Source organism: Ursus arctos, unplaced genomic scaffold, assembly GCF_023065955.2.
Source record: "Ursus arctos isolate Adak ecotype North America unplaced genomic scaffold, UrsArc2.0 scaffold_32, whole genome shotgun sequence".
In the NCBI taxonomy this organism is placed as follows: domain Eukaryota; kingdom Metazoa; phylum Chordata; class Mammalia; order Carnivora; family Ursidae; genus Ursus; species Ursus arctos.
This window is the reverse complement of record NW_026623008.1, coordinates 10,667,494-10,692,908: the sequence shown is the minus strand read 5'-3', so window position 1 is coordinate 10,692,908 and position 25,415 is coordinate 10,667,494. Positions and strand designations below refer to the sequence as shown.

At 46.8% G+C, this 25,415-nt stretch overlaps 1 protein-coding gene across 1 annotated transcript in view; it reads right to left on the bottom strand.

The window, feature by feature from the left end:
• The window catches only part of FHAD1 (forkhead associated phosphopeptide binding domain 1), a 125,276-nt gene extending 100,335 nt beyond the window's left edge, over nucleotides 1-24,941 (bottom strand). The window contains exons 1-3 of the mRNA XM_044391403.3: nucleotides 24,814-24,941; nucleotides 21,506-21,612; nucleotides 3,196-3,402 (exon numbers count right to left, since the gene is read on the bottom strand). Coding sequence (XP_044247338.2) covers nucleotides 3,196-3,402; nucleotides 21,506-21,598 — 300 coding nt within the window. The 5' untranslated portion in view covers nucleotides 21,599-21,612; nucleotides 24,814-24,941. The remainder of the gene's footprint in view (nucleotides 1-3,195; nucleotides 3,403-21,505; nucleotides 21,613-24,813) is intronic.
• Nucleotides 24,942-25,415: the final 474 nt, after the last annotated feature.

Sequence of the window (25,415 nt, the reverse complement as noted above, 5' to 3'; positions counted from 1 at the left end):
GATGGATGAACGCCTCAACAAAGTGTGGTGTAGACACACGACGGACTATTACTCAGCTTTAAAAAGGAAGGGGATTCTGACACCTGCTACAACATGGGCGTACCTCGAGGTCCTGGCCCTACATAAGTGAAGTGAGACAGTCACAACGGACAAACACTGTAAGATTCCACTTGCACAAGGTGCCCAGAGTGGTCAAATGCAGAGAGACAGAAAGAACGGTGCTGGGGGCGGAAGGAGGAGGGAGTTTTTAATTAAGGGGCACAGAGTTTGAGTTTGGGAAGGTGAACAGAGTTCTGGAGACGGCTGTAGAACCATGTGCATGTAATGCTCTGCAACTCTATACTTAAAAACAGTTACGATGGTGAATGTTTTCAGTATTTGGCCACTATCTTTAAAATTAAAAATTAAAAACACACAAAAAAACCTAAGTACCTCCAAGGTTTTTTGGAGAGTAACAGAAATGGATGGAAATGTTCTGAAAGTAGGTTGTGGTGATGTCTAACTCTGTAAACGTACAAAAATGGGGGGCGCTTGGGTGGCTCAGTCGGCTAAGTGTCTGTCTTCAGCTCAGGTCATGATCTCAGGGTCTTGATCCCATCAAGTCTTGGGTCGGGCTCCCCTGCTCAGCTCTCCCTCTCCCCCAGCTTGTGCTCTCTCTCACTCTCTCTCTCTTAAATAAATAAATAAAATGTTTAAAAAAACATACAAAAATGGGCTGAATGGGCTGAATTGTAGGCTTACAATGAATGAAGTTTATGTTATGTAAATTATACTTCAAGGAAGCTGTTAAAAGCAGGCAAACAAACAAATGCTGTGTTATGAGGAAGCTTTTGGGGGCGATGAATAGGTTTACTGCCTTGACTGTGGCAATTGTTATCTGGGTGCACACACGTGTGTCAAAGCCCATCAGACTGTATCTTTTAAACACGTGCAGCTGCTTGTATGTCAATCAGATCTCCATAAAGCTGTGGTTTTTTTCTTTTTTTTTTTTTTTTAAGTAGGCTCTATGCCCAACTTGGAGCCCAATGCGAGGCTTGAACTCACGACCCGGAGATCAAGACCTGAGCTGAGATCAAGAGTCAGACACTGAACTGGCTAAGCCACCCGGGCGCCCCTCCATAAAGCTATTTTTAAAAAAGCAGCACAGTTTTCCATATACAAACGAACTCCTCGTGATTTTTTCCAACAATGCCCCCTTTTGATGGATATTTAGGTTTCAATTTTTGTGCCCCTATAAATAATATTTCCATAAATATCTTCGTATGAAAAAAATGCAGACATTGTTTGTCGCCCTTTCCCCTGCTGGCAAGCCACAAAATGAGAATTTCCCAGGCAGGGGGCAGGGGGGCCTGGGAACCTGTAATTTTGTTGAACATTCCAGAAACGTTCTTATAATCAGACATGTTTGAGAAACATTGACTCAAACGTCACAAACTTGGATTTACAGGCTTTGGGGTTTGAAACTCCATTTTCTTTGGTTCTTAAAAAAAATCTGTAAATGCTCTAGATAAGGGATTCGTATTTAGGTTTCCCTTCCGTTGGGGGTACATCAGAATCACCAAAGAGCCTGTGAGAATGTGTATTCCCCAATGGAGGCCCCGCTCCCAGGCAGGCTGTGTAGGGTCATCAGATTTAACATAAATAAATACATAGATTAAAAATATATATAAATGAAATATAGGGTATCCAATTAATTCTGAATTTCAGACAAATACCAAATAATTTTTTTAGCATAAGAGATATCAATATTTGGGACATACTCATACTAAAAGATTATTTGTTTACCTGAAATTCAGATTTAACTGGGGGTTCTGTGTTTTTTTCTGGCTACCTTAGTATGAGTCCTTGGGCCTGGATGAGGCCAGGAACCTGCACTGCTGGTCTGCTCCCCACCGGGGTCTGATGTGGGTGAGTGTGGGGGGATCAGGTCAACACCTGGGTCAGGAGCCCCCTCAGCGCTACCCCAGGACCCTGGTGCATTCCATGAGCAAACACACTTTCACGGTCTAAGAAGGATAAGGCAGCTGAGCAGCAGCCGAAAAACCTGCCCCACATCTTCAAAGCCAAACATGACGGACGTGGCATCATGGCCCATGCAGCCTGAGGGACGCCGTCCGTCTTCCTGGGGTACACAATTAGGGCTGCCTGTGGGCTCAAAACCTCAGAAGTCTGTCTAGATCCTCCACATTTTATTAATTTATACCCAGCCTTGTCCCAGAAAGGATTTTCAGCTCAGAGGCCTCAGTCCATGTTGCGTTCTTGGGGCAGCGAGTATGATCAGGACGCCGTCCCTCTGGGACACGCACGACAGATGTTAATTGTGCGCTCACCGTGAATGGGCACGGTGCTGGTTTTACAATTATAACCATCTCTCTCCACCCTCAAGCTGAGCCTGCAAGGTCATTGCTGTCATTGGCCCCATTTTGTAGAGGAGGAAACGGGAGGTTCTGGGGGAGTCCAGCGACTTGCTCAGGAGCACATATGAGAATGGTAGAGCTGGGATTCTGACCAAAGCCTGAGCTGCTAACTTTCCTCCCCCTACCCTCCCACCCCTACCCCCAGTCTGCCTCCCCCATAAACGGCGTGCTCCTTGGGATGGAGCTTTAATGGGGAAGTTTTGTATTGCATTTTGCTTAAACTGGGGCCAGGTTTTAGGTCAGGATCCCAAGGACATTTCTGATGGGGGTATGAGAACAGCTGCCATGTGCTGAGTCTCCGCTCCAGGCGGACACTGACTTTCACGCTTTATAGATAGATATCCTCTCCACGCCGCGCATCACCGGAAGCCTGAGAGCCACGCATATACAGAACCCTGGCTGAGGTCACAAAGCAAGGAAGCTGCAGAGTGCTGATCTGCCTGAGAAAAAGCATCCATCTCCGAGTTTTCAAAAGCACATGCTGCTTTCCTCTTGCCCTAACCAAGCTTTGCATTTTCAGGAAAGCTATGGTTCTGGGTTCCTGTGCCACTCTTACATGTCATTCCAGGAAATGCCCAGAAGAGGGCGCAAGGATGCACACTGCACGAGGACCCTCCTGGATTGGTGTGAACCTTGCAAGGTCCGGTGGGTCAAGGTCACTGTGTGCACAACGTGAAATCCGAGTGTCGTGCTGTGGACAAGCACCACTCTTTGGATGCACAGAAGGGGACAGGACACGGCACCTCTGGCCCCCTACCCTGCAGGGGCCTGGACTCACCGAGTGTGGGTTTTCGATGACCAGTTCGTAGGTCAGCCCTCCGGACCCAAATCTCAGGATGTCTCCAGGCAGCAGCTTCACGGCCACATTCTGAATGTGGCACTCGTTGACGAAGGTGCCGTTTCGGGAATTGAAGTCCTGGAGAACAAAGCTGTCCTCGGCCTCATTATATTCAATAAGTGCGTGATGGTTGTCGATGTCAGCAGACTGAAATGCAGAAGGAGGACAGCTGTGACCGGGGCCCCTAACACCTGCTCGTGAGCACCTGGTGCCGGACCGTGCTCAGCCCCTCGCCCGGCCACCTGGTAACCTACAACCCTCATTTAAAAATGATGATGCTCGGGCTCTGGGCTGGGCGTGGAGCCTGCTTAAGATTATTCTCTCCCTTTCCCTCTGCCCCACCCCCACAACACCCTCTTCCTAAAAAAAAAAAAAAAAAAAAAAAAATGACACTCAGAGTCAGAGCAGTTAAGTGACCTGGCCCAGGCCACATGGTAAGTGTGTGATGGGGCTGGGGTATGCGCTCTCTGACTCCAGACCCAGAGCAGGCGCCCAAGTTGTGGGGTGGGGAATCAGGCAGCACAGACTGGCACAGAGTTTGAATGAGCACATATCCGGCCAGGGAGTTGGCCACTTTCTCTTTCACTGACCCCACATAGGTACACTTTTGGTTGTCCAGAATGGCAGGACAGAAAGCAAAAATGGCCCCAAACACAAACTAGAAACATCAGTTGGCAAGTGACAGCTGTCCACTCTCCTGCAGGGAAAATACCAAGTGTGTGGAATAAGGTACATAGAGCTAACGGAGGGGAGAGTGTCTAATGATTGTTGTTAATTTTTTGTTTAATTCATTTTAAAAAATGTTACAGAAAATGAGAATTGGAGAAAAGCACAAAGAAGACATTAAGATCACTTAGGCTCCCATCCCCCAGAGGCAGACACTGTTAGCGCTGTGGCTCATTCCTCCCAGTCTTCTGTCTATGCTTACGATCTTTTTAAAAAGTTTAAACAAAACTGAGATCACACCACATAACATAGTTTTTAAACTACTTTTACAAAACCTGTAAAATGTGTACAATGAAGGTTTTTCCATGTGATTAGTTATTTCTATTGCTTCTTAAAAGCTGCTCAGAATTTATCTAATCGGAGATGATCTGCTTTTCAATAGGGGGCCGGGGTGTGACTACATTTCCAAAAAGAAAGGGACCCCAGCCCAGACAGTGTGTCTGTGAGTTGGCAATGGGGGGCGAAAGGCTCTTCAGTAATTTCTCCTTGGTCAGCAGACTGAGCAAAGTTCACACCTGGGAGGAAATACTACCTTCCTGGGTCTTGGGGCTCTGGACTGTGGCTGTCGGGCACGTACGAAGTCCTTCTCTTTTCAGGACACTGTGCCTATTAGACATCCACCCTGGCCTGAGATTTTGCAATTAGTTTCTGAATTTATCTTCTCGGAGTGCCTCGTCTGACATTCACAAAAAGAGTACTTGTACTTAGAAGAGTATAAAGTCCCATAATAAAACACAAAGTGTAAAGTCCCATAATACAACAATACCAATAGCTTGTATTGATAATATAATAATAGCTTATATTATATAGCTTATATTATTATACAGTAATATAATAATTTGTATTAATAGGATATATTAATTTAACATTACATGCCAGGAAATTGGCTAAGTGCTCTACTGCATTATCCCATTTCATCTACACAATAACCCAAAGAGATCATTCTCCATTTTTTAGATAAGGAAACTGAGGCACGGAATGATTAAATTTGCCCAGATTCACCCAGCTCGGCAAGCCTGGCTCGTATTCAGATTTGCTTGATTCAAATGTCTGTGTTCTTACCCACATTGCAAATTTTTATCATACATTTGGGTACCCAAAATATTGAAATGCAAAATGAAAGCAGGAGGAACTATACTAATTTCAGATGGAACAGACTTCAGAGCAAGAAATATTACCAGGGATCAAGAGAGGCTTTATATATGGTGATAAAAGGGTCAATTCTCCAAAAGGACAAAACAATCCTTAATTGCATGTGCCTAAAGATAGAGCATCAGAATAAGTGAGGCAGAAAGTGACAGGAGTTTGAGGAGAAACCGACAAATCCATTCTGATCGTTGGAGCCTTCAACATCCCTGTATCAGGAATGGACAGATTCATCAGGCAGAAAATTAGTAAGAATAAGGCTGAACTGAACACCAGCATCAGTCAACTGGATCTAATTGACATGTATAGATTGCTTCACCAAATAACAACAAAATGCACGCTGTTCTGAAGCTCACGCAGAACATTCATCAAGGTAGACCACATTCTGAGCCACAAAACATAACTCATCTGGGGCGCCTGGGTGGCACAGCGGTTAAGCGTCTGCCTTCGGCTCAGGGCATGATCCCAGCGTTATGGGATCGAGCCCCACATCAGGCTCCTCTGCTATGAGCCTGCTTCTTCCTCTCCCACTCCCCCTGCTTGTGTTCCCTCTCTCGCTGGCTGTCTCTATCTCTGTCGAATAAATAAATAAAATCTTTAAAAAAAAAACATAACTCATCAAATTTAAAAGAACAGAAATCATACAAAGCATGCTCTCAGCCTGCGATAGAATCAAACTAGGAATCAATAGCAGAAAGACAGCTGAAAATTCCAAAGTATTTGGAGATTAAACAACCTGCTGCTAAATAGCATGTTGGTCAAGGAAGAAGTCATAAGAAAAAGAAAAAATTACCTAAATGAAATGAAAGTACATGCAAAGGAAAATACAACTTATCAGAATTTGTGTGATACAGGAAAGCAGCGCTGAGAAGGAAATTCATAGCACAGAATGCATATATTAGAAAAGAAAGACTTAGAATCAATAATAGAAGCTTCCACCTTAGGAAATTAGAGAATGAAAAGCAAGATATAGACCCATGTCTATTAAAGAATTTGTATCTATAATTGATAACCTCCCAAAACAGAAAGCACCAGGCCCAGATGGGTTCATTGGTGAATTTCATCAAACACTTAAGGAAAAAATGATACCAGTTCTCTACAACCTCTTCCAGAAAATAGAAACAGAAGGAACACTTCCTAACTCATTCTATTTGGACAACATTACCCTAATACCAAAACCAGACAAAAATATTACAAGAAGAGAAAACTTCAGACCAATACTTTCATGAACGTCGATGTAAAATCCTCAATAAAATATTAACAAATCGAATCCAACAATGTATACAAAGAATTATACACTACGAGCAAGTATGCAGGTATGCGAGGCGGGGTCAACACTTGAAAATCAATTAATGTAATCTATCACCTCAACCGCTGAGGGAGGAAAAGTCACATGATCATATCATTAGATGAAGAAAGAGCATTTGACAAAATTCAACACCTAGTCATCATTAAAAAGCAAAACCACAAAATTGTTGGCAAATTAGGACTAGAAGGGAACTTCCTCAACCTGATAAAGAACATCTACAAAAACCCTAAAGCTAACATCACACTTAATAGTGAGAAACTAGGAACTTTCCCATTACGATCAGGAACAAGACAAAGATGCCCCCTCTCATACTACTTTTTTTTTTCTTCAAGATTTTATTTGTTTATTTGACAGAGACAGAGACAGCCAGCGAGAGAGGGAACACAAGCAGGGGGAGTGGGAGAGGAAGAAGCAGGCTCATAGCAGAGGAGCCTGATGTGGGGCTCGATCCCAGAACGCCGGGATCACACCCTGAGCCGAAGGCAGACGCTTAACCGCTGTGCCACCCAGGCGCCCCAGTCTCATACTACTTTTTAACACAGTATGGTGTCCTAGCCAGGACAGACAAGAAAAGGAAATAAAAGGTACATAGATCGGGAAGGAAGAAATAAAACTGTCTCTGGTTGCAGAGGACATGATCGCCTATGCAGAAAATCCCAAAGAATCAACAAAAACACTCCTAGAACTGATAAGCAATTATAGGAGGGTGGCAAGGTACAAAATTAATATACAAAAATTGACTGCTTTCCTATAAACCAGCAACGAACAACTGGAATTAGAAATTAAAAACACAACACCATTTACGTTAGCACCAAAAACAAAACAAAACAAAACAAAAAAACAGAAAAGAAAGACAGACCAGACAGACAGACTTAGGTATAAATCTAACAAAATATGTAAAGATCTATATGAAGAAAACTATAAAAACCTTGATGAAAGAAATCAAAGAAGATCTAAATAGACGACAAGATAGCCCATGTTTATTTGTAATTCCTTATGATATATGATGTTTAGCATCTTCTCATAGGCTTATTTGCCATCTGTATATCTTCTTTGGTGAGGTGTCTATTCATATCTTTCGTCCATTTGTAAACTGTGTTGTCTGTTTCCTTACAGTTGAGTTTTAAGACTCATTTATTTTGGATACATGCTTATAGCATTCTTATTCATAATTGCCCCAAACTGGAACCAACCCAAGATGTCCTTTAAAAGGTAAATGGACAGGCAAACTGTGGTACATTCGTCCAATAAAATAATAGTGATAAAAAGAAATGAGCTATCAAGTCACAAAACCATGGAGGAACCATGTAAATGCATGTAGCTTAGTGAAAGAAGCCAGTCTGAAAGGGCTACATAGTGTACAATTTCAACTATATGAAATTCCGAAAAAAGAAAACTATAGCGACAGTAAAAAGATCAGTGGTTTCCAGTTGGATGGAACTGGAATGGAATGGAATTCTAAATGGAATTCCAGTTGGATGGATTCATCCTGTCCAGAGCGGTGGATGTGGGATGGGATGAATAGGGCGAGCACAGGGATTTGAGGGCAGTGAAACTATTCTGTATGACATGGCAGTGGTGTGTACTTATTATATAATTGCCAAAACCCACAGAATATGCAATGCGAGGAGTAAGCCCTAATGTAAACTATGGACTTTAGTTAATAATAATATATCAATATTGGTTCCTCAGCGGTAACAAATGTCCCATGTTAAAGCAAGACGTTAACGACAGGGGAAGCTCTGTGTGTTTGGGGCATGGGGGTGGGTATATGGGAACTCTATGTACTAGCTGCTCAATATCCTATAAACCTCAATCTGGTCTAAAAAAGAGAGCATTTTTTGTCAATATTAAAATACATCAGTTCTTTGGGAAAGGCCACTCATGTCAAGGTCATCACCATTCCCATTGATCTCTGTGCTCCATGAACCCTTGATAACCTCTCAAAGAGAGAAATTCTATGGGCTGCATTTTGTTTTTCTTTTCCCAGGCCTCCTTACTTTCAGTTCCTCAGTAGCTGTCAGGCCATTATTAAGAAATCAAAGCAAGCAGGAAGTTTTGAATGACTCCATAAAATGGGGTGAGCCCCGGCCACATGTTAGGCCAAGAGAGTGCTTCCTGGGACTGCCCTATAACACCAGACCCCCCGCTTCCTTGGAAAACTGCTAAAAGCTACTGTTAGGACAGAAGCCCTATTGTTGAGGTAGGCTCAATGTGCAAGCTCCACTCTGCTGAGCTGTCCCACGAGTCGCTGGTGGGAATGTGAAAAGGTGCAGCTCGACGTGAAAGACGGTATGGCAGTTCCTCAAAAAATTAAGAATGAAATTATCAGAGGATCCAGCAAGGCCACTTTTGGGTATACATCCAAAAGAACAGAAAGCAAGGGCTCGAAGAGATGTTTGTACACCCATGTTCACAGCATTACGTGCACGAGCTGGAGCATGGAAATAACCCCAGGTCCACTGGTAGATGAGTGGATAAGCAAAATGTGCCAAGTACATACAATGGAATATTATTCAGCCTTAAAAAGGAAGAGAATTCTGATGCATACTACAGCTTGGGATGAACCGTGAAGACATTATGCCGAGTGAAGTAAGCCAGTCATACACAGGCAACCACTGTCTGATTCTACTAATATGAATTACCTACCGTTGTCAAGCTCATAGAAACAGAAAGTAGGATGGTGGCTGCCAGGGATGGAGGGAGGGGAATTTGGGAATTGTTTGATGGTTTAATGGGTACAGCGTTTCAGTTTTGCAAGCTGAAAAAGTGCTGGTTGGTTATTCAACAACGTGAACACACTTAACACTGCTAATCCACACACTTAAAAATGGTTCAAATGGTAAATGGTTATGTGTCTTTTACCACAGTATTAAAAATGGCTAAGCTGGGGGCACCTGGGTGGCTCCGTCAGTTGAGGGCCAGACTCTTGGTTGGCTCTGGTCTTGATCTCAGGGTCATGGGATCAAGTCCTGTGCCGGGTTCTGCGCTCAGTGCAGTCTGCTTGTCCCTCTCCCTCCCCCCATTGTGCACATACTCCCTCTCTCGCTCGCTAGCTCAAATAAATAAATAAATAAATAAAATCTTTTAAAAAAATGGCTAAGATGAAGTGCCTCAGCCAACATCAAGATGCTGGCACGTGGCACTGGCAGGACCAAACTTTGTACCCTTGACTTGTCCCCTATGCTTTTCAGAGTGGACAGCGATTTAATAGTGAGAGAGGAGTGGGGTGGAAGTGAAGTTTTATTATTTATTTATTTGAGAGAGATCACATGCACATGTGTGTGTGCACGGTGGGGGGAAGGGGCAGAGGGAGAGAGACTCTCAAGCAGACTCCATGCTCAGCGTGGAGCCTGACCAGGGGCTCGATGTCAGGACCCTAAGATCATGACCTGAGCCGACACCAAGAGTCAGACGCTTAACCGAACAGTCACCCAGGAGCCCTGGAACATGCATTTTAAAAAGTCTACCGCATTTTAAATATCTTTTAAAAGTATTTAGTGGGTCCATAAAACACGGACTTTAACAAATCCACTAAACACAAGGATCTGCTCCGGTGAGCCCTGGGCTTTGAGGAAGCCTCCCTGCCGCCAAGGCTCCTGATTATCTGGAACCCTCCTTCAGAGCCAGTTCTCAATCCCGCCTCATCTGCGACTCCCAAACCCAGTCTCAGAGCATGACCTTCCTCCTCCTCCCTTCCTCCTCCTCCTCCCTTCCTCTCTGATTCCTGTGGCCTCTGCTTCCTCATCCACTCCCTGTGGGCATTCCCCTTCACCTGCCCCGGCCTGGCTCCCCGCTCAAGCTCACCAGCTCCTCCAAGTCCATCTCTGTCCCCATCTCCCCACCATCCTCACACTCTGTCCTCAAGTCAGCCCAATCCCAGCCACGTGCTGCTCCCTTCGGGCCCCCCAGCCCCCGGTCTCTGGTCTTTGGACTTTCATTCTACCTCGTAAAGAGCCTTCCAGGTCCTCATCTCCTGTCCCCTGCCAGACGTCCTCCACTTGCCCCCCCGATCCTCACCCACCTGCTCCCCCTTGCCCTCTGCCCTAGCAGGCCAGCCCACGTGGCTGCATCAATGGGCTGATGGGCTCCTTGCCTCTGGTTTCTGGTTGGGGTTGGCCAACAGGGGATCAGAGATCCAAGCAGGGAGGAGAGAGGCTGGGGTATTTCCTCCCTGGCTCCCTCCCTGTGGGGTCACCATGGGCTGGGGACAACCCTCCACCAAAAGCCACAGCTCCTGTTGGGGATTCCAGGAGATGTAACCCCCTCACCCTTCAGGTCTGGCGGGGGGGGGAAGAGCCCCTCAGTCTCAGTGGCTCTGGGCACCACACCATCCTGGGCGGTTTCTTTCAGTCTGGCCACCCTCTGTAGGAGTCCCTTTATGAAACCCACCTCTGTCACTCTACACCCACTCTGAACGGCCCTCTGCTCCCTGCCAGGACCTGGAGTTCCAGCAGGGAGAAGATCTCAGATATGGCTTTCAAGTCCCCTTCTCTCGGCCGCCGAGGGGCTCAGGGTGGTCTTGTCCTCACCCCACCTCGTCTGGTCCCAGCTCACGGAGGGTCTCCTCTTTGTATCTTCAGTCTCAGCATGACCCCCTAACCCGTGAACATGCTCGCCATCCTCAGAACGCCTCCCCTCCCCTCCCCCATTCCTTTCCTTTGTTGTCAAGCTGCCTCGAGAGTGTTCCTTCCCACCTGAGCCCTCAGCCCACTGCCACTGTCACCCACGGCTCCCCAGCCCTGGGGCAGCTGGCACTGTGGTCAGGGGAGGCACGTGGCCTCGTGGTGAGGGGGCTGAAGAGGCAGGACGGTGTGTTGCTTATTGGAGCGGCTTTCGAGGTGGAGGGCCCGGGTTCAAAGTCCAGCTCGCCTACTTCCTAGCCGGGTGACCTTGGGCACGTGACCTAGTCTCTTAGTGCCTCAGTTTCCTCCTCTGTGAATATAGACAATAGAGCGGCCTAGTAGTTATTGGTGACGTGTACGTGAGATAACACACATAAAAGCACTTAGAACTTCGGCACCTAAGGAGAACACCGAAACGCTCACTACCGGGAGCAAGAGGATGGGCTCTGCAGGTGGAAAGCCAGGAGTCCAACCCCACCCCTGCCGCGTCCCAGCTGTGCAGCCTCGGGCAAGTGTCGTGCTTCCCTGGGGCTGCTTCCCGTGCAAAAGTGCGTTTCATACGCCGTGCTTCACAGGACTGCCAGGAGGTACTGTTTGGAGGAATTTTCAAGGTAGTAGGACGACATTTTAAAAATTAAATGGTGTGTGTGTGCGTGTGTGTGTGTGAGATCTATTTCTTCTTACCTTTCGGTTCTTGGCTATCCCATCTCCCAGCCCCACCCTCCTCACTGCCTCGAGAAAGACGGAGTGCAGAAATAGTGAAAACGGGGGTTTTCAAAAGAATAAGGGTATGAGGAAACAGCCGGGCTCTGGTAAGACAGTGAGTCTGGGAGGAGGAGGGAAGGGGAAGCGTCTCTGCTTCCCTCTGTCAGTGACACCCTCCTACCTTGGTCTCCCTGAGAGAGCCCTGAGGAGGGGCAAAGCCTCAAGAAGAGGCTGGTTCCTCAAATCAGACTGCCTGACCAGTTCCCAGCCCCCAATCCACCCTGTGTGACCTCAACTTCCTCATCTGTAAAATGGGGGAAACGATAGTGCCTGCCTCGTAGGGTTGTTCACTGTAAGGATTAAATGAGTTAATATACGCAGAGGTGCCCAGAACAGTGCCCGGCACAAAGTAAACCCTCAGTGTATTACGTATATGTTACTGATATATTCCCCGGCCTGGCCACAGCCTGCTGGTTCTGATACCTGATTGCTCCTAGGCCTCCATGCTGGGCTCCTCTCCCTTCACCTGCCCCCAGATTCCACAGCTCCCGAAGATTCTAGGGCCAGCGCCCTTTCCTTCTTGCTCTGTCCACAGGCGGGGCCGCTGTACCACCCCCGATTCTCCAATGTGTATTTCCAACCCCCCGCTCATCTCCGGGCCTCCCAGCGCCCGCCTGCCCCTGGATGCTGACGCACTCACCTCACACTGCCTCCTGCCCCCTCCCGTCCCACATGACCCTCCCAGCTCACCCGCCACCTCTCTCCACGGCTCCTGACATTGTCCTCACTGGTTCCTCCAAAGAGCTCTCAAACAAGCCCCATAAGGCCACACCCACTCCATGGAAACAGTGCAGGCAAGAGGTAGGATTAACCACAGTGGGTAGAATGGGCCCCAAAAGAGATCTATGCCCTAAACCTGGATCCTGGGACTATCTCCATTACATGGCACGAGGGGCTGTGCAGATACAGAGGTTACTAACCCATGATCTTAAGAGAGGGAGAGTACCCTGGATCGTCCAGGTGGGACTAGCCTAATGCCATGAACCCTTAAAGCAGAGAACTTTCTCTGGCTGGAGTTGGACAGATGAGCAGTAAGAGGGGGTCAGAAAGATCTGAAACATGAAAAGGCCTTGACCCAATGCTGCTGGCTTTGAAGAAGAAGGGGGCCACCGGCCTGGAATGTGGGTGGCCTCTCTGGGCTGAGAGCCACCTCCATGGCCAGCCAGCCTGAAAAGGGGAGCTCAGTCCGTAACTGCACGGGCTAAGTTCCACCAACCACCTGAACCGACTGGAAGCGGATTCTCCTTGGAGACTCTGTGTCAGAGCCCAGGCCCGCCAGCACCTTGATTTTGGCCTCGTGTGACCTGGGGCAGAGAAACCAGCTGAGTCCACCCTGACTTTTGAAGTAGACCACGGTGACATCATCCCTTTGTGTTGTTGTAAGTAGATCACAGAGACAATAGCCAACATTTACTACAGTATTGACAGCACCAGGCAGTGATCTAAGCACTTCACAGTAATTAGGCCTCATAACGTGGTCACTGCAACCATCCCCGTGGCACATATACAGAGACCACGGTGGGGAACAGCTGCATAGCTTGCCTGGGACCCCACAGCCCGCCAGGGCGCCAGGCTCTGAACCAGCCTGCTGGTGCCAAGGTCATGCCCTTGGCTGCTCTGGTCTAGGGCCTCTCTGCCTGCTCTTCTCCCACCCAAATAACAAAGACCATCGATTCCTCCCTGACCTTAAAAAGCCTTTTCCGGGGTGGAGAGAGGGTAGGAAGGGGGCAGAGGTTCCCCTTCAAATGTTTAGCCTGGCTTCCATTTTACACATTGCCACCAACATGCCGTTTTGTCCTTTTCTCCCGGGCCAAATTATTCACCGAACATCTCCGGGCCTTTGCACATGCTGTTTCAACACCTGGGGCATCCTTTCCTGCTTGCTCTGCCTGGAAAATCCACAGGCTTCTCTTTTAAAGAGGCAGCTCAAGTTTGGTCTTCTCTGAGGCTCTCCGTGACCCCCAGACAGGATTCTTGTGGGGCCTTAACTTACAGCCCCAATGCTCCTCTTGGGTGGAAAGCACTGGGTCAACCTTCCCCACACAAATCCCCCACTAGATGGCGCCACCCCAGCTAGTGGTGGGAATGAAGATCACAAGAAAATTCATTTCGTGTTTCACCTATGAGCCTCACTTTGGATTTCACGCTATGGAATTTCCCTAGCTCAGTGAACTATTTTAATATTCCAGTGAACTCACAAGGAATTTCAGATATTTAGATTTTAGATGCTCCCAGAGCTAAAGCACTGAGTCAGCTGGCCCCGAATGGGAAACCCAGCCTCACCTCCCCTGACCGGCTGTGTGGTTTGGGGAAAGTTACTTAACGCTTCTGAGCCCCATTTCCGCATCTGTAAATGAGGCTAATAATGATAATAGCAGTTCCTACCCCATAGGGTTTGTTTTTTTTTTTTGAGAATGTAATTTTGTAAATACACATACAGTACAAAGACTATATAGGAAGCCACGTGAGGCGTGGTAAGTAATCTAGAAATGCACACTCCAGAGTTTGTACGATCTGTGCTATTGAAGAGATTATGATCTGCCACCTCACATCCATTAGAATGGCTACGATCAACAAACAGGATAAAACCAGTGTCGGTGAGGATGTGGAGACGGTGGAGCCCCTGTTCTCTGTTGGTGGGAACGTACAACGGTGCAGCGGATGAGAAAAATGGTATGGCGGTTCCTCGAAAAATTAAGGATAAAACTATCATACGGTCCAGCAAGCCCACTTTTGGGTATACATCCAAAGGAACCGAAAGCAAGGGCTGGAAGAGAGATTTGTACGCCCGTGTTTGAGGCATTATTTACAGTAGCCACAGGAAGAAACAACCCAGGGTTCACTGACAGGTAAGCGGATAAGCAGCAGGTGCGGAATACATACAACGGACTATACAACACGGGCAAACCTCGAGGACACGACGCTAAGTGAAGTAAGTGTCATAGGAGGACAAATACTGCATGATTCCATTTACAGGAGGTTCCTGGAGGAGTCAAATTCACAGAGACAGAAAGCGGAAGGCTGGGGGCCCGGGGCTGGGGGAGGGGCACTGGGGATGGTTGTCTAGGGTGCAGGGTTTGCAGGATGGAGAGCTCTGGGGATGGAGGCGGTGTTGGCTGCACAAGGTGAATGTATGGAATGCCGCTGACCTGTACACCGAAGAACGGTTACGATGGAAAATTTTGTGTTCTGTGTGTTCTACCACAAAAAAAAAAAAAAAAAAAAAGAGCAACATGGGATCAGCCCTTTTCTATAAATTTTTTTTCCCCATTGGAAGCTCTCCACCTGCTGGAGGGAAAGTCAGCTCATCAATTGTTGCAGTAGGGGGGGCACCTGGGGGGCTCAGCCGGTGAAGCATCCGCCTTCAGCTCGGGTCATGATCCCAGGGTCCTGGGATCAAGTCCTGCGTCGGGCTCCTTGCTCAGCGGGGAGCCTGCTTCTCCCTCTGCCTGCCGCTCCCCCTGCTTGTGCTCTCTCTGACAAATAAATACAATCTTTAAAAAAATTTAAAAACTGCTGCAGTAGGAAGTAACCAGTGAGATCAGCCCTGAGTTCCAGCTGCCAGTTCTCGAACAGGAGAGAGGAAAGCTCCCCTGGGACTCAGGTGGGTGAATCCCAGAAGCAGCGGAGCTGGGGGAGGAGCCAGGGGTGAGCATGGGAGCACAACCGGGGTGAGCAGGGAGCAAGAAGAGCAGATGGGAGAGGCGGCGACTGCCCTGCCTCCTGGCCCGTGTCCTTCCATGCATTTCCCCACAGAGACTGAGCAGGGTAGGAATCCTTATCCAGGCCAAGTCCACCTGTCACCTTACCTCTCAAAATGCAGGGGTTCACTCATAAGAGAAACACAAATGAAAATGACATGGGTGCCGAGTTTGAACGAAGATCCAGTGGGTAGAAATGCACGCGGGACGGGCTGTCCAGCGCTGATAACCTGTGGTGGGCAATCCAGAGATGCCCATCAGAGGTACAGACAGCCCTTAGGCACAGCAGATGCACCCACACACCTGTGAGGTGATGTAAATAACAGGACAATCACAGCAGCCTTGTTTACTCATGATAAACAAGAAGACCACTTAGGCTCTGCTGGTTCTTTTCTGAGAGGCAGCCCAGAACGGGCAGGTGCCAGGCAAAGGGACAAGAGTCATCTGGCTGTACGGGTGCTGGTGTGTCTGTTACATCAGTCTTGCTCCACAACCCTCAGATCCCACCTGAGAAGCGGCTGCCGCGTGCTAGACTGCTCCAGCTGGAAAGGAACCCGCTGGTAGGGCGCTGCATGCCCAGGCCAGATGTGCGGGTGTAAGCATTTCACCCCCTGTCTTTTTCGCCTTTGTTCTTTTCCTCCATCACACCCCTCCCTGTGCTGACTTGGGCCGTCCTGTAGCTCAGTCTTCGAGGGTATCTGGAAACCTCTCGAGGGTAGCTTAGTGAGTTCTCGGGGAGGGACGAGAGTGGGTCAGCTTTTCACTGTGGAACTCTTGCTTCTCTTTCCCTCGAAACAGAGTATACTGAAATAGTATGCACTCCTCCCCCCGCCAGACAGGAGCTCCCACAACATCAGGAGGGAAAAAACATGATGGTCAAGAAGAGAGAGGGAGAGCCCTCAAAGTGTGGTCCTGGAACCATCTCCCTGGGACACGGTCCCCACCTGAGCCCGGGGAGCATATATAATGTGAAGATTCCAGGGCCCTATCCTGAACCCATCCTGGGTCAGAATGTCTAGTTCATGTTTAACAAGCACTCTGATACAGATGGAAAATTCTACAACCACTGGCTTGCAGTATTTCTTCAGTCTGGAAGAACTGAGCCCCTTTCTCAGTGTGGTTTAAATAATAGCTACGTCTAACTAAAAAAATTACAGTTCACAAGCCACAACCAAATGCACAAATTAAAATTGTCAAGGTTTATGTCTTAAATGAGCAAGGCTGAGGCTTTTGAGCTCTGTAAAATGGGAGACGGGGAGATTCTGAACAGAGCTCTTTTTTCAAAAAATATTTATTTATTTATTTGGAGAGACAGAGAGAGAGATAGCAAAAGAGAGCAGAGGGAGGAGAGGGAGAAGCAGGCTCCCCACTGAGCAGGGAGCCTGATGCAGGGGTTCATCCCAGGACCCTGAGATCGTGACCTGAGCTGAAGGCAGACGCTTAACTGACTGACCCACCCAGGTGCCCCTGAACAGAGCTCCTGATTGCGAATCTGCACATGGCAGCCAGGATGGTCATTTCAAAATGCATGTCTCCCCCCTTGCTTAAAATTCCTCAGTTTCTTCCCAAACTCTTCAGATACAGTGGCTGAAGGAGGCCTACTCATCTCTCAAGCTCTCTCCCTTTCCACTCTTCTGGACACGCTGGTTTTCTCTCAGTCCCTTGGGCTCATAATATGCTCTTCTACCCCAGGGCCTTTGCACATGCCATTCCCTTTCCCCTTGTCTAGTTAAATCTTCCTTATCCTCCATATTCCTTTCCTTTAGAGCCCCAATGTGCATAGAACCATACACGTCTTTGTGGGATCTTTTGACTTAACATGTCTCTCTCCTAGCAGCTTTCTGACTGTGGGGACCATGACTTATTCTACCATTGCTTTATCCCCAGGCTTGCCTCAGTGCTAAGCCTCCAGGTAAATATTTGTGGAAGGAATGAGTGATAACAACCATAAAGCTAGCCTGGCGAAAACAGGCCTCCTTTTGCTGTGAGAGAACCAAACTCCTTACAGGATAGAGAAGAAATCTGCAGGGCAAAACCCCGCAAAGATCAATACTGATTTTTTCCCTGAGCCAAATGATTACAAGTGACTTTTATTTTCTTCCTTATACTGTGCTTTCTCCCAATTTTTTAAAACTATAAGCGTGTAACAACCTCCCATTATCGGGAAAAGTAAACAGTGTCACAATCTGATGCCATCAACGATCAGGACAATATGTCAGCCTTGCCAGTGGGTATACACCTCCATGATTTGACCGCCTACTCTTTAGGATTTATTCAGGTAAATAAAACAATCCTTTTTATTTGCTAGATGTAACCTCTGGGTAATTTTGAAGATGACTTTTTATTATGTATTTCTGATCTTTATTTAGTGAAATGACGTCTAGTGGTACAAATAACATAAACTAAAAATTGACTGTTGGATGATTCCTCAGGGTGGCCCACAGCTGATCAAGGGTGATTCTTCTCATCAGAAAGACCCAAGGAAGTCAGCAGAGAAGCAATTTTCACCTTGTCTTGTTTTATAAAACTAGAAAATGTTGACACGTCAGCAGGTTTCAATTTTTCAAAATGGCCCTGTGTCCCCACAACCCCTTTTTAAACGAATCCTCTACCAAATCCATTTAAGCTTGGGGGAAGAGGATTTGTCTAAGAGAGGATAGAAGCACCCATCAAAAGCCTGCTCACAAAACACTGGGCAATTCATGTGTCATCTGTTCTCTAGGGAGCCAATATGAGCTTGTGCTTCTGGAAACACAGCTGATTGCTTCATAAATCAATGTGACTGTGGCTGGCAGGGGTGACTTCCTTCTTAAACTAAGTCTGAGGAGCAGTAGGCAGTCAATTATTTTTATACAGTGAATGCAACTCAATTTCTGTCTGTATAAAAATTGTCCTCATTAGTTCCTTTTTCCATACAGCTTGTTAATACCAGTGACTCCTCATTTAATCCTGTGCACCTTTAAGGATTCTTCTCAATCTCCATTTTATGAGCCCATATTAACGATCATAGTGTCATTTACTTAGAATCACGTGCCAAGCACTTTATGTGCATTTCTCACTGAATCCTTACAACAACCCTGTGAGGTCAGTGGCTTATAGACAGGGAAAATGAGCTCAGAGAAATCAGGTAATTGGGTTAGAGTCACACAGCCAGCCGGTGGCCTAATGAGATTCAATCCCAGGTCTGTCTATCTCCAAAGCCTGCAGTTTTCTAATATCATACTGAGGTTCAAAAAACAGATCTCTGTTTGTACTTTGGCCAGACATGAAATAAAACTACATAAAACCTGTCCCTTGCTGTGGTAAAGAAGAAACTGCAATGCTTTTTCCTTTCCTCGACTTTGCGCGCTGAACAGAGATTTCTGTGTCCTTCCTTGTAGGGAGACCACATCATGGATGAGAACCTCAAGGAGAGGTCCACTGAGTTATTTTTAAATTTGAGAGTTTCTGATAAACACTCTCAGAAAATTAGGAATAAGCAATTACAAAGATTTATACTGCTGTGATCACTGTTATTCAACAGAGTACTGGACGTTCCAGCCAGTGCATTAAAGCAAGAAAAAGGAAATTAAGGGCATTAAGATCTCCTTTTCTGAAAGGAGAAATAAAACTTTTTATTTGTAGATGGCATGATTGTTTATGTGTAAAATTCCAATAAATCCATAAAAACCTTCTAGGGGTACTTGGGAGGCTCAGTCGATTAAGCATCTGCCTTTGGCTCAGGTCGTGATCCCAGGGTCCTGGGATTGAGCCCCACATCAGGCTCCATGCTCAGCAGGAAGCCTGCTTCTCCCTCCTTCTCCCTCCCCCTCCGCTGCTCCCCCTGCTTGTGCACTCTGAGCTCTCTCTCTCTCTCTCTGTCAAATGAATGAATAAAATCTTACAAACAAAACAAAACAAAAAACGAAACAAAAAAAATTCCAGAAAGTTTAGTTACAGTTGCAAGATACCACATAAGCATACAAAAATCAATTGTATTTCTATATACTGTCAGTGAACATGTGGACACCAAATTGAAAATATAATACCGTTTACAATCATTAAAAAAAAAGATAAATACTTAAGTGTAGTATATATCTAACAAAACATGTACAGGGCTGCTTTGCTAAAAACTACAGAACATTTATGAAAGAAATCAAAGCCCCCCTAAATAAAAGGAGAGACATACCATGTTCATGGGTTGGAAGACAACATAGTAAAGATATCAATTCTTCTCACACTGATATATTGGCTTAAATACAATTCCTATCAAAATTCCAGCAAGATATTTTGTATATATAGACAGGCTTATACTAAAATTTGTATGGAAAGGCAAAAGAACTAAAATAGGTAAAAATAATCTTTTTTTTTTTTAAGCAGGATAAAATGGGAGGAACCACTCTACTTGAGTCAAGACTTATATAACTACAGTAATCAAGACTGTCATATTGGTAGAGGGACAGACACATAGATCAATGAAACATATAGGGAACTCAGAAATAGCTCCCACACAAGTACGGCTAAATGGTTTTTGACAAAGTTCCAAAAGCAATTCAATGGAGAAAGGACAGTCTTTTCAACAAATGGTGCTGGGACAACTACATAGCCACCTGCAATAAAAATGAACCTTGACCTAAGTCTCATGTCATATACAAAAACGAACTCAAAGTGGTTCATAGATTTAAACACAAAACCTATAAAACTTTTAGAAGAAAACATATGAGAAATCCTCAGAATCGAGGACTTGGTGACGTATTCTGAGACAGGACATGAAAAGCATGATTCATGAAGAACCAAAATGCTCAACTGAACTTCACCAAAATCTAAAACTTCTGCCCTGCAAAATACTCTGTTAAGAGAATGAAAAGACAAGCTACCAACAAGGACAAATGATCCACAAGCTCTGTATCTGAAAAGGGACACGTCTCTAAAATATTTAAAGAACTCTCAAAACTCAATAGTTAAAAATGAAACAATGTGATTAGAAAATGGGCAAAAGACACGAAGAGACGCTTCATCTAAGAGGACGTGCACAAGGCCAATAAGCCCATGGAAAGATGTCCAACATCACTAGCTATTAGGGAAATGCAAATGAAGACCACGGGGAGGCATCACGACACACCAGAACAGCTAAAATAAAAAACCAGTGATAACACCTGTTGCTGGTGAAGATGCAGAGAAACTGTCTCATACACTGCTGGTGGGAATGTTAAAGAGTACAGTCACCCTGGACAACAGTCTGGCAGTTTCTTTAGAGACCATACACTTCCCATCTGATCCAGCAATCACACTCCTGAGCATTTACCCCAGAGAAAGAAAAAGTTACGTTCACACAAAAACCCGTGTGCCAATGTTCATAAGTAGGTTTATCTGTAACAACCCCACATTAGAAACAATCGAAATGTCCTTTAATTTGTAAATGGTTAAACAAACAACAGTACATCTCCACCATGGAAATATTACTCCGTAATAAAAAGGAAAAGGCGAACGACCTACATGGATCTCAAGGACATTATGCTGAGTGAAAAAAAAAAAATCTCAAAAGGTTACATGTGGTATAATTCCATTGATATAACATTCTCAAAATGGTATACACATCACAACAGTCTCCAAAAGCTCTGGAAAGGGCGAGAGGCCATTGCTCAAGCGGAGTACTTCAGGTGGTCCTCGCTGTCAGGCCCAGAGCAGGTGAAGGTCAAAGCATCAGCTCCGTGCCCCCTTCCACATGGCCCCATTTGGCTGAGGGGAGGGGACGATGGGTGGGGCATCTGTACACACGGTCCAAAAAGGACAGAGGGCACATCACACTCTGTCGCATACTCATTTTCACTACACATGCTGGGGAGACCCAGTACATTCCGCAGGCGGTTATGGGTCGCACACGGAGGGATGATGTGGCTGTTAGCCAGAGGGTGTGCTTTAAAAGAGGCTCGAGTCCACAGAACAGCAGGGATATGTGGAGGTGGGAGAAGCTGGGAGCGGACAGGAGCAGTTCTTACCTCTAACACAAGGTCTGAGTCTTCATGCCTTCCAACAGTAGTACTTTTATTCAGGACAAAAAAGCCTTCTGCGCTCTTTAGGTAGGCTTTCATACTCTCTGCTTTCCCTATAGAAGGTTTTCAGAAAAAAACACTGTTAGGAAAATGCAATCTTCTGATTATTCAACACCACATTTAGAACGGATGAAATGCACCGTCCTATTTAAAGGAGAAATCAGCAGAGGTTGGAGAGGGTAGATGGACTTCACAGTTTGATCACAATTCCTGCAGACTGTTAAGACTATCTTTTTAAACAGTGACGTCTAGCAAAGATGATCATCCCACAGAAGACGTTTTTTACATAACTCAGAGCACAAACCACCAGGAGCTGGAACAACCCCACGACAAGCCTGAATTCCACTGATAATCGCGGTCTGGCTCCCAGGAAGCTTAGCACAAGGGCAGTTATCTGACACAGCCAGTATTCTGTCCCATATTCTTAACCCTCCGCACACTAGCTCTGTGACTTTGGGTGACTTACTTCTTTCTCTATGCCTCAGTTTTCTCATCTGTAAAATGGGGTTAATAATACTCTGTACCCCGTAGGGTTCTGTGAAGATGAAATACAATCATATGTGTGAAGCATGTAGGGTGGTGACCGCTACACACTAACCACGTATTTGTATTATTATTATTATTATTATTATTATTACGAATGTTGGGCTTATCGAACTCAGACCCACGAAAGTCTAAGCCTTCTACAGAGCTTCTAAAACTGCCGAGTCTGTCATTGAGGGAATGGGCTTTAAAGGATGCTTTCTTTGTAAATCACTCCATTTCTTCATATAATTAGGGGGAAAAGGGTAACTTTGAAAGGCGAACTATCAAGACTCTAGCTTGGACATACGATCAGGACTCTGAACCTATTTCCGCCCCAACATTTTATTATGAACACTTCCAGTATGCAGGAAAGTCAAAAGAAGTGCGTAAACTCCTTTATACGCACCACCTAGATCCTACAACGGAGATTTTGTTACATTTGCTGTATCACACATCCTTCCATCTATCCGTGCATCCAACCATTTTGCAGTTTGATGCGTTCCAAAGTAAGTTCTATACTGGTTTTTTCAAATACAAAAATCTCAGTGACTTCAGTGGGTTCCAAAATGTTGATAATTCTTATGATGCTTGAATTCTGATTTGAGATATGTCCAGTTACACAGTGAGACATCCTCCATCTCAACGCTGTGTCCAAAAACCAAAGTCCCTCTCTCTTCTTTTCAACTGGAAGGTCACTGAAGTGTGATGCTGTTGGACTGTGGATAAAAACGAAGACCATCTAGTTGTGATCGTAGAGGGTCTCGGGTCTGGTTCTGCTTTTCATCCACATCTCCATCACCAACGATTGAATCCCTCCTAAGTGCCAGGCACTGTGCTACTCTTTTATACACACTGCTTCTTTTCCTCCTCGGAACAGCCCTGCGAGGGAGGTATGGGTACTGTCCCACTTTACAGATGGGGAAACTGAGACTCAGAGAGGTTAAAGACACAGCAGCAGGTGTCAGGGAGACAGCTCTGAGCCTTTGCATGTAACTACTGCATAATCGGCTGGTGGCTCAACTTCCCACACGTCCACATTTGGTGGGTGGGGCAGAGTGGGGTGGGGGGCGTTACACTGTCTCTTAACACTTGGGACATATCAGAAAGTCCTTGACACCCGGATTCCATCCTTAGAAAGGAAAAAAAGACCCAACCTGGGGGTAAGAGAAATAAAAGTAAGCCAGATAGTTTATATTTGTAAACTCTGAGAGCTACGGATACCTCACGAATATCGATGATTTCCTGTAATGAGAAATACATTTTATTAAGTTCAATGTAATTCACAGAAAGGGAGAGACATTGCCTCTTCCCAAAGAACCATGCTGTGTTGCTGTCAAATCACTTCAGTTATTCACTTCAGTGGCAGAGGACCCTGTTATCAAGCAACACATACAAGCCTAATTAATCTGAAATGCAAACTTGGGAGAAATGTCTCTTCTGCAGAAAAACCACAGGAAATGCCACTAAACCCCAGAACGTGGATCGTGCACATGCATGATTTTTAGCTCTCCCCCCAGATGTTCCCAAGGCTGGTGCCTTCTCTCTGCTCAGATGCCCCCATGTGGCAACCCCCCGACCACCCTAGCTAACGGCATCCTTCAGTCACAACTGGCATATACCACCTGCTGTATTTCCTTCCTTGTGCTTGTCAAGCTCTGACATTTTCTTGTTCCTTTATTCAGTTGTGTTTGCTATTTGTTTTCCTTTCACTGAGATATATGTTCCGGGAGAGCCAGAACCGTATTGTTTTTGTTAAGACACAATTCTTCATGGGTACCTTGTGTTTGTACCCATTATGGAGCAAAGGCATTGACAAATTTTGTCCTGTGTCTTCTGCCACCAACCATAAGCTGGCCAGGCTAACTTACTAGCTTGCAAGCAAGGTAAAAGCTCAGACCCTTTGCACTTCCTCACAGTTTTGTTCATTACCCCATCTCCAGCACCTGGGGCCGGGTCTGACACGTAGTAGATGCTCAGTAAACATTTGCTGATTGAATGAAAATGCAAATGACACATTAAACCAAATCTGTGCAGCCAGCTGAGTAGGAATCTTCCCATTCAGTGTCTTTTTGGAAACCCTAAATTCTACCTGTAGCTTTTGGGTTGGGCAATATTTCTCCATCTTAATCTTGCCCTGTGCAGTCACTCCCCTGCCTGAAAACACTGTAGAAAGTAATTTGAATGTGTGAAACTCTGTAAATTCGTTCTTACTGCTGTGAAGCACCAGGCATAGTAAAGAGCAAATCACGTGCGTATCCCCGACCCCTTCACCACTTCGGAGGGCTCAGAATTGGGCTAGAGAAGCAGTATGTCTTCAGGGCTACACGTCTTCAGTGGCCTGGGAGCTGCAAAGATTCCTCAAGGAAGATTCCTCTGATCATTGGGTGGGTGTTGCCCCTAATTCAGGGGAACCAGAGCGCACCCTCCTAATCCCGGCTGTGTACCCCGCTGGATATGTAAAAGCAGCACGCCTGGTGCCGAGGAGGGTCCTGAAACTCCCGCGCAGGCTACTTCCGGAGGCGGGGTGGGGGCCTGCATTTTAGGGAGGACGGGCTGGTGTTGGAGCACGTCCTCTGGAGTGCTCTTGGGGACCCGAGCCTGGACCTGAGAGGAGTTCGAGCTCAGGGTGGCGCCGGCTCCCGCGCCTTCCCTCCAAATTCTTGACCTCGCAGGGCCGACCGGTCCCGCCCCAGGTGTCCGCCCGCTGCTTCCTGCCGTGCCGCACTCACCTGGCCCGCGGGAGAAGCCCACGCTCTGTCCCCTGCCGAGAGCCCGGCGGGCTCGGGAGGAGCCCGGCCCGCTCCCGAGCGAGGCCGCCTGGCCGCGCTCCCGCGGAGTCTCCAGCCGGCGGCCGGCACCCCGCGCGCCCGCCCGGCCTGTGTACGCACGTCGCCATGGCAACGCCGCCAGGCCGGTGAGGGGCGTGGCCGGCGCGGCGCAAGGGGGCGGGGGGCGGACGTGGGGGGGGAGCGGACGTGGTGGGGGCGGGAAGAGGGGCGGTGCGCCTGACACGCCCTGGAGGATCGCAGCCCACAGCAGCGCCCTGAAGCATCCCGGGGCCTGCCGCTCAGGGATCCCCAGGCCCATTTCACAGATGGGGAAACGGAGGCTCAGAGGTCACAGAAATAGCCCTCAGTTTTCCAACGAGGAAGGAGCAGACTGGAGAGTCGTTCCTTCCTACTCTCCTTTGCTCTAGGCTGGGTGCGTGGAGCTGGGGTGGGAGGGTGATGGAGCTGAACCAGAAGCTTAGAGGTTGGAACCCCCTGCCCCACTGAATCTCTACTCCTCTCTGTTGTAGAAAACAGAGTAAGCTGGGGGGACCACCACTTCT